Source organism: Tachypleus tridentatus, chromosome 10 (assembly GCF_004210375.1).
Source record: "Tachypleus tridentatus isolate NWPU-2018 chromosome 10, ASM421037v1, whole genome shotgun sequence".
Taxonomy (NCBI): Eukaryota; Metazoa; Arthropoda; class Merostomata; order Xiphosura; family Limulidae; genus Tachypleus; species Tachypleus tridentatus.
In genome coordinates this window covers 145,372,613-145,381,718 of record NC_134834.1, presented here as the reverse complement: position 1 = coordinate 145,381,718, position 9,106 = coordinate 145,372,613, and the positions used below count along the sequence as shown (strand labels likewise).

The following is a 9,106-nucleotide window of genomic DNA, read 5'->3' as shown; positions in this document are numbered from 1 at the left end:
TTTGTAGTCATAACACTCACTTTGTCGCTGCTTTGGAAGTAATCCAGTGTTTCGGCTGCTAGGCATACTGTCAGTCTATCTTTGTTTGTATCATTGCTAAAGATGTCTTAGTTGGGTTGAATCTGAAATCTCAAATATATCACAAGAACCAATCTTTGCTTTACAATTTTCTCTTGTCTTTTGTTTCAAAGAGAGTTGTTTGTCATGTCGATTGTACATTATAAGGGAAATATTGTAGTTTTGTATTCTTGCTTCTATTCCTTTGATGAAAAGATTAGCGAGTTCTTGAGATGGCTTCAGATTTAGTCTTGATTAATCTTGGACCACAGCCATAACATCATTTATGATGGCTTTTTATTTGTTATTTTCCTCATCTGTCGTGCCAGTTTTTCCTTCTGGATTATGTGTAGTTGTTTTAGTGTCTTTTAACATAATTTCCAGAATGACAATCGTCTTGTTTTTATCATTGCAAGGTAAAAAGCATCAATCTACAGAACATAACGATCTTGGTATGCAGAAAAACTCGTAAATTCACATAACTTCTTGTAAATAAATCTCAGAACGTGCTATTACAAACATCAATAATATTGCAAACAGATATCAGGCTTCTTTGAACTCAGCATCTTTAATTTGTAGCTTCACCTAGATGATCTTTGATGCATCACTTCAAGTGAAGAGCTTCAGTTTTGTCATTCGATCCCATGAGATCATTGGTCTTTAAATCCCTTCAGAGACATATTTTTGGTAGTATTTATTGCCCATTTCTACGCTGTGAAAAAGTGCCTTTTTTATCTTCTTCCGCACAATGGCTTTTATCATAAAGTTCATTAGGTCAGTTCTTGATATAACTCAGGGTGCTTTGTTCTTTGGAATTTTGGAACGTCTACAATCCTCTGAAAATGCCCTGTTAGGTGGACTATCTCAAGCAGAATAGAAATAAAATCGTATTAAAACAGTTGGCTTTTGCTAGTCCACCGTTTACTTTCATCATTTTAGTATGCTCTACTGCATGATCAACTCCAATGCAATAGAACTGAACTTTACTTTTGGTTACACAAATGATTCCATTATTGAATTCTTTCCATATATCAAGGTTACTCTCTTGCGGCGAGACAAGTACTGTAAGACAGTTTATGCTTATTTTAGTTTATGTATCGTGAATAAATATTTGCACATGTTTAAATCACTTTCTGGACAGGACCCTCAATTCTGCTTTCCAAGGTAGAATGTTTTAATGAATTGTAGCACGGTGATGTGCACCTTCAGTGACATTTTCATATGCTTCCCTTCCCACATTGGTCAAATGGTCAAGTGTCCATACATATACAGAGTGGCCTTGCATGGCCAGGTGGTTATGACACTCGACTCGTGATCTGCTGGTCGCGGGTTCGAATTACAGTCACACCAAACATTCTCGCCTTTTCAGCGTTGGGGGCGTTATACTGTGACTGTCAATCACACTATTCGTTGGTAAAAGAGTAGCCTAAGAGTTGGCGGTGGGTGGTGATGCCTAGTTGCCTACCCTCTAGTCTTACACTGCTAATTAGGGACGGCTAGCGCAGATAGCTCTCGTGTAGTTTTGCGCGAAATTCACAAACAAACAAACAAAAATATACAGAGTGATATATACTTTGTTTACCCCATATCCATATATTGTTGTCCCAGTTGCCCTCAGTGTCCCAGTGCAGAACTCCCCGATTCATAAAATCTTCTTGTTTGTATTTTCTGGATGAAACTCTTTCAGTATATTTGCACGCTCATACAGTGCCATGTCCAGAGCTATCACTATTTTCCTATCAAGTCCAATAATTTAAGAATTTATTTTCTGAGCTTGGAAAAGAAGTGTCAGAAGAGTCGATTATACATGAGCAGGTGCTATCTCTTGTTGTCGACTGTGAATAAATAATAAGCAGACTATGTTGGTATTGTGGTTTTGGGGTATTTACCTAACAGCATCTCCAAAGCCATTTTGATTGCAAAATCGTGCAAAAGGCCATGTGGCATTACTTGTACTGAAGTCTTTATGATTTTCTGGTTTGTCTGGCAACTTCCAAACTTTGTGTTATTTTTGGAGTTACCATTGATGTTGCATAATACCAAGTTGGTGACCGTTGTTGGAATCTTTTCCAGTGGTCGTTCAGATGTGGGAATTACAAGCTGTCGCTAGGTTTCAGTTTCCGAATCTTCAGTGTGCTTCCACAGAAAAGCTGCTATCACGGTGATAAGAAATGTTCCTTTTCCATCACACATGCCTTCACTGAAATCATCATTGTTAGTTCCAAAAAAAGATACATCTGCGTGGAACAACGCTATTACTATAGATAATATTAGGCTTTATTTGTACACGTCAAATCACAAGCTCTCACTTGGTAACGACAATAATTCATAATCCGAATATTTTCCGCGTCCCAAATTTAATCAATTTCAAGCACATAAATAAAACGTAACCCTAAATAACCAAAGGTGAAGAATAAACTTGACAACATCTTTGGGTGTGTGTGTGTGTATCGAACAATATTTCTCACAAATTAAACATAAAAACAAAATTAACATTAGATATATACACATTACATAAGCCAGGCATTACAATATTTTTTTCTCATTTCAATTAGAGAGAGAAAATACTTAACATCATTTGTGTTTGTGTGAATTTTATAATAAAAAACAATGAGGTTTTATCTGTTAAACAGAATTTCAAATCTACAAAGGACTTGTATAGCACCAAACATTATCTGGGCTTTATATCAAACAAAATAAATAAAAACATCAATATATTCCATAAGACTGTTTTGCAATGAAATAAGAAACATACGCAATCATGTTGCACTATCAAAATAGACATATGCTCCTTATTTAGGAATAAATTATCCAACGCCTTCAGAAGGCAAGATCTCTTTATTGGAGTTTTGGGCGCAGCTTCTGTGATGGAGCTTCTGCATTTCGAAGCTATAATATTAGACGTAGAAAACGCATTTGATAAAATTTGGCTTAATTTAAAAATAAATTTTTGATTTTAGACTACCTTTGAAATTAGTGCGTGTGGGTGTTTTCTTATAGCAAAGCCACATCGGACTATCTGCTGAGCCCACCGAGGGGAATCAAACCCCTGATTTGAGTGTTGTAAATCCGTAGACATACCGCTGTACTAGAGGAGGACTTGAAATTAGTTAAATGGATAAAAATTTTGTTTGGTTTGAATTTCGCGCAAAGCTACTCGAGGGCTATCTGCGCTAGCCGTGCCTCATTTAGCAGTGTAAAACTAGGGGGAAGGCAGTTAGTTGTCATTATCCACCGCCAACTCTTGGGCTACTCTATTACCAACGAATAGTGAGATTGGCCGTCACATTATAACGCCCCCAAACGCTGAAAAGGCGAGCATGTTTGGTGTGACTGGGATTCGAATCCGCGACCGGCAGATCACGAGTCGAGTGTCATAATCACCTGGTCATGCCGGGTCACATTATATGAGTGACACTCAATACCTTAGCATGAGTAATATGGCGCTGATTGTCTTTTCTCTCATCAGTATTTCAAAATTATGGGAGGCTGCCTTTATGTCTTTACTAAGAAAACTTATAATTCTCGTTTATGTTCATTCGTGAAGAAATAACGTCAAATATCTGGAAAGACCTTTTGGTTAAGATATTTGAATAACGGTCTGGTTAAAGTACTTCTCCAAACTAGAACATGAATATAATGGTTATTTAGAAATATAATAATAATGTATTGATTCATTATACAATGTGCTTTATTACAAAAAAAAAAAACACATACATACAACCCATATTTTAAAACTAAGCCTAGATGACGATACCAAAAATATACAATCCTAATTCTAGAAATATTGACCCGGCATGGTTGGTGGGTTGACTAAAACACTTCGCCACACTAGACCCGTTGAGTTCAAATCGAGTAATAAATATTTTTGGTTTTTTTTCTTAAATATAAAATAGTTACACTCCGGCAGTTTATCTTAAATATTTTTGCGTTTTAAATAAAGATTTGAATTTGTCTTGATGCCTATTTTATACTTAAAAGAACTGTAACTTATTGGAGTTTCCAGTTGAAAATGAAGAAACCGATTCCTTATGTGTTCAGAGCCGATAACAACATTTCCTTTTATCAAACTGTAATATAAATAAAAGGAAATGTTCATACAAATTTCTTTTCATTAACCCAAATATAAAAACGCGTATTGAAATTGCCGTATGAAGTAATTCTGTATTGTTCAAGCCGTTGCCACATTCTACTTCTAAAGGGATAAAGAAATGTAATACTGTGAAACTGAGTCTTGAGCTATTTTAATTTCAAATTCTGCATACACACAATCTAATGTACTGAATTAAAAGAAGCAGTTTTAATGCATAGACTGTGCTAACAAATAAATTAAAAATATAGGTTGTATACATGCCATAAAAAGTGGTTAGGCTATGGCCTGAATGCCCTTATTACCGCTTCCTAAGGCCTTGTAATAATAATAATAATTTTAATTTTTCTTCTTTTTGAAGCCATACAAGTTACATCAATTAAAGCAAGATTGGCTGCTGCTTCTAACTGGCATGTAGTGATTGTGCAATGAGTTGATTCTTTCGTTTACTGGACAAGAGAATGGTTATTTGAGGAAGTCGTAGAAATAAGCGTAATGATGTAATATTTACACGAGTCCTTGCTATCAATCATTCATGATTTGTTTGTTTTTTAAATTTATGTAATGTATGTTGTTTTTAGCACAAAGTTACAAAATGGGCTATTTGTATTATGTCCATCGTGGGGAACTGAACTCCGGGATTTAAGTGTGTGTGTATTTTTCTTATAGCAAAGCCACACTAAGCTATCTGCTGAGTCCTGTATTTGTTAGTTTGGTTTGGTTTGGTTTGAATTTCGCGCAAAGCTACTCGAGGGTTATTTGCACTAGCCGTACGTAATTTAGCAGTGTAAGACTGAAGGGAAGGCTAGTCATCACCACACACCGCCAACTCTTGGGTTACTCTTTTTACCAACGAATCATGGGATTGATCGTCACATTATAACGTCCCCACGAATGAAAAGGCAAGCATGTTTGGTGTGATTGGGATTCGAACCCGCGAGAGACTTAAGAGTTGTAACACTATTAACTTTCCACTGACGCGTACTTGGTGAATCTTACGTAAAAAAAAAAGTCCTTCAGTTCTCCAAATCTATTATACAAATAAGCACACTGCACAATCGACACTTTTCTTCAATTGGTCAATCATGGATATTTGTGTGTAAGCATGATTACTTTGGTCATTTTGATTTTTGAAAACTTAGCCTGGAAGTTGCCTGGGAAAAATAAATGATTTAATACAACATTTTTTTTTGCAGAATATTTTGGGACACTGAATAAATATCAATTATGAGCACGAGAATTTGTTCTAATACCAAAGATAAATCCATGAACAATAAAAAATATAGTTGAGGTAATCCATTAATGCATCATTAAATAATTTCCTATAAAAAATCATATTATTAACTTTAAAATGCTAGTTTGAATTTTTTTTTCAATTGCATCAGTATGATAATGAATCGTAAATATAGGCCCGGCATGACCAGGTGGGTTAAGACATTCCACTCGTAATCTGAGGATCGTGGGTTCGAATCCCCGTCGCACCAAACATGCTCGCCCTTTCAGCCGTAGGGGTGTTCTAAAGTTACGGTCAATTAGTTGGTAAAAGAGTAGCCCAAGAGTTGGCGGTGGGTGGTGAGGACTGGCTGCCTTCTCTCTAATCATACACTGATAAATTAGGGATGGCTAGTACAGATAGCCCTCGTGTAGCTTTGCACGAAATTAAAAAAAAAATCGCAAATAAAATATATCCTTTCAATCAGTTAATACTTTTTCGAATTTCATCGCTCAAGATACATAATAACAATGCTTTACAGCCATATGCTAGAGAAAGTGAAGAACCCAGAATAGTTATGTCATATTGTGTTTAATTCTAAGAAACGTGAAAACGAGGTTATTTTATGAAAAGAGCAATATTATGTTATTTGTATGGTTACAGAAATAACACACCTTGTGTACCCATTATGTCAAGGAGTGACCCAAGACATCGTTTACAGTAAATTTTGAACTAATATTTATTTTCAACGTGAAAAACAACACAATATAATATACTAAAAATATTGTAATTGCCGGATGATTATGTCACATACAATATTTAAAAAATACCAGCTATATTTATACCATAATATAAAGATTTACTGGTCATGACACTGAAAATCGAGTTTGTCTGGTCTGACGTTAGACGCATGCGCTATAGCTAAATCAATAAATTCATGGTTCTCAGTTTCGTACAAACTCTGAGGAGCTCATTTTTGAGAGCTAACATTACGTAAGAGAATCACATCGACGTGGAAAACCAAGCCTATAACCTATACATTAAAAGGACACAAATCCTTCTTTCTGAAGAACTCGCTTGACGTATCACAATTATGGACGACCAATTGAAAATGAACGAGATGGATTATTTGCACGTTCCTGACACTGATAAATCTAAGAGCACTTCGCCTGCTGATTCTTTAGCTTCCTCCGCCACTGACATTTCTACTACACCCATTACAGGCCGTACTGTCAAACGTGAAAACTTCGTAAGTTCATCTTTTTGTTTTATCTTACTCTAATACAAATGTTTTTCATTCCTGTTTCACTAAAGTGTTAGCAGATAAAAGTATTAATGCTTTTATTATGGTATGTCTACACTTAAAATGGTATTAGTGCTAGGTATAAATCCACAATTTTATGTGGACCCACTTTACAGAAAACTTCCTACACAATCTCGAGAAACAGTAATAAATTCGACAACCTAACAAAAATATAACCTCACGACAAAGTTGAAACGAGAGATCTAAAACTTGTGAACTGTGATATTAGTTATCTTTCTTTGTAACCCACGATTCTCAGTTAACAGATATTTTGAAATGAAAATTGAACCGTATCTGTCTGCTGGGTATATGAATAAACATCACAAAATGGTAATGAAGTGACTTGTCGGAATAAAATGAAGATTGGTCGTAAACTAAAGTTGTATCACCATTCTTGTTCTATAATAAACGAGTGACGACGGTTGAAAACTAGAAGATAAAAAAAAGGAAGAGGCGTTACTTGCAAAAGGGAATAAGTTAAGAAGTTGTACAACTTGCAGTCTGTTACGAAAACTCGTATTTTTGTAGTTTTACACCACTTTTCCACAACCTCTCGCAAAATTGGAAAAATACGCTGTATTAATACTATTATAACGCCAAAATATATATATAGCTGGAGCAGAAACGTATGGTATGCAGAATATTTTATTAGGCCTTAAATTGTAAGAAATTTAGCTAGTACTGTTGTTTCTTATACATTTGTTAAACTTGTAATTGGGAGGAAACTTGCAACGATTTTATAAACGCTATAAATCGATAAAATCGTAGCCCAAGTAGATATGATCAGAGAATATGATATTCAAATGCTTTTATTTGAAACTTTTGAAGAAATTTACAAGTAGACACTAGTAAATCAAAATATTTATATTGCATTTTGATTATGAAATTTAAAATATATTGAGAGCTAATTAAGTTTGGATGTGCAGGACGCATAACCGACACGTACGCTAATCTGTTTGAATTTAGACTGCTGTGATTGTGAGTGAATATCCTATTGCCCCTAATTAACGTCCTTTTCTAATTATTGCCCTCCGACATTTTAATAAACTTGCCTTATATGACAGCAGTTGTATTCCAACATATAATCAAGTGTTATTACCGTAACTCTGATTTGAAAACGCATTCATCTTTGAGATCAGCAAATCATGTGTGAAATAGAATCTGGAACTGGACAAGTGCTATAATTAACGCCCCCTTTTTAGTTTGCAATGCCTCCAAGGGGCGTTAATTAGGGGCAATTAATTTAGATAAAATGTAATAACTATAGTCGTGTGATACATTAAATCTAAACTAACTGATTTTTTTACATGTTTACACGTTATAAAGACTTATTTATTAAGCACGAAACAGTGGGAAATTGAATAATTTTTGTCGTATCTATTAAAGAATAGTGAAGAGGCTCGTAAACTGAATAGTACTAGATGTGTATTAACATAAATATCTAGAGCATGTATTACAACTACAGAGCCCATCCATCCATACATTGGAAACTTCGAGAATAATTCGTAAAACGACAACAAAAACTACGTGACCAACTCGAGAAGATTTAACGTTTGGTTTTAAGTTGCGAAACGTTCCTCTAACTTCTTTAATAGTTAAATGAATTACGTATATTTAATTTCCGTAAAGAGTCCAGTAATGTCATAATTCAAAAAATAAACGCTAAACTCCAAGCAAACTTAATTTCTAGAAGTTAAGTTTTTTGTTTGTTTTTTTCGTTCCAGTGTACACTAACGAAAGTATGTATGTTACAAAGGAAAACCACTCATCCAAATAAAAGCTAGCACTAAAGAAATCTCTTACCTATTGGTCGATACCATTGTTCACAATAAAGGTATTAGTAATCTAACCAATTTAGAATGAATCGCACCCCGCGAGCTATGTCTCGAGGACCTTGCTTTTCTACAACCATTATTTCCATAGACCTATCGCCAGTTAGTCTTTCGATTTCTGATCGAATTGTTGGATCAAACATAAATAGGGCTAAAATATCAAGGTCTAGAACGTTAGTTTTACTCGATTTACTAAGTATTTTTAATTAATTTAATAGTTAGTTCGTCTATTATGTTGACTAATTCAGTTTTTCTGAAGTGATAAAATGCGCGTTGTTTGTAATTCATTTAAACTTGAGGTTAAAAACTTTTATTGGGTTTGAATTTTGTCTTTTTTTATTTTTCCCTTCTTAGTTTCTGTAATCGCAGGGTGTTGTTACTAAACGCCTTTCAATGTCGCAGAAGCGTTACTTTCTCATTGGTGAATATAGTGTTAATGTGTAGTGGTTATACATTATATCGCTAAACATCAATACCGTTACATCGTTTAAAGCACGAACCGAGCAAAGACAGTTTAATTTTTAAATTTTCGACGAAAGATTTATTAAAAACAATATAACATAAATGTTGATGTATTTACTTACTGTGATTTAGGTCAGTTGATTACTACA

The 9,106-nt window shown here is 34.6% G+C and overlaps 1 protein-coding gene across 1 annotated transcript in view; it reads left to right on the top strand.

Annotated features, from left to right (window-relative positions):
* Positions 1-6,313: 6,313 nt before the first annotated feature.
* Positions 6,314-9,106, top strand: part of LOC143230532 (solute carrier family 2, facilitated glucose transporter member 1-like) — a 39,576-nt gene continuing 36,783 nt past the window's right edge. Inside the window, exon 1 of the mRNA XM_076464267.1 lies at positions 6,314-6,609. Coding sequence (XP_076320382.1) covers positions 6,454-6,609 — 156 coding nt within the window. The 5' untranslated portion in view covers positions 6,314-6,453. The remainder of the gene's footprint in view (positions 6,610-9,106) is intronic.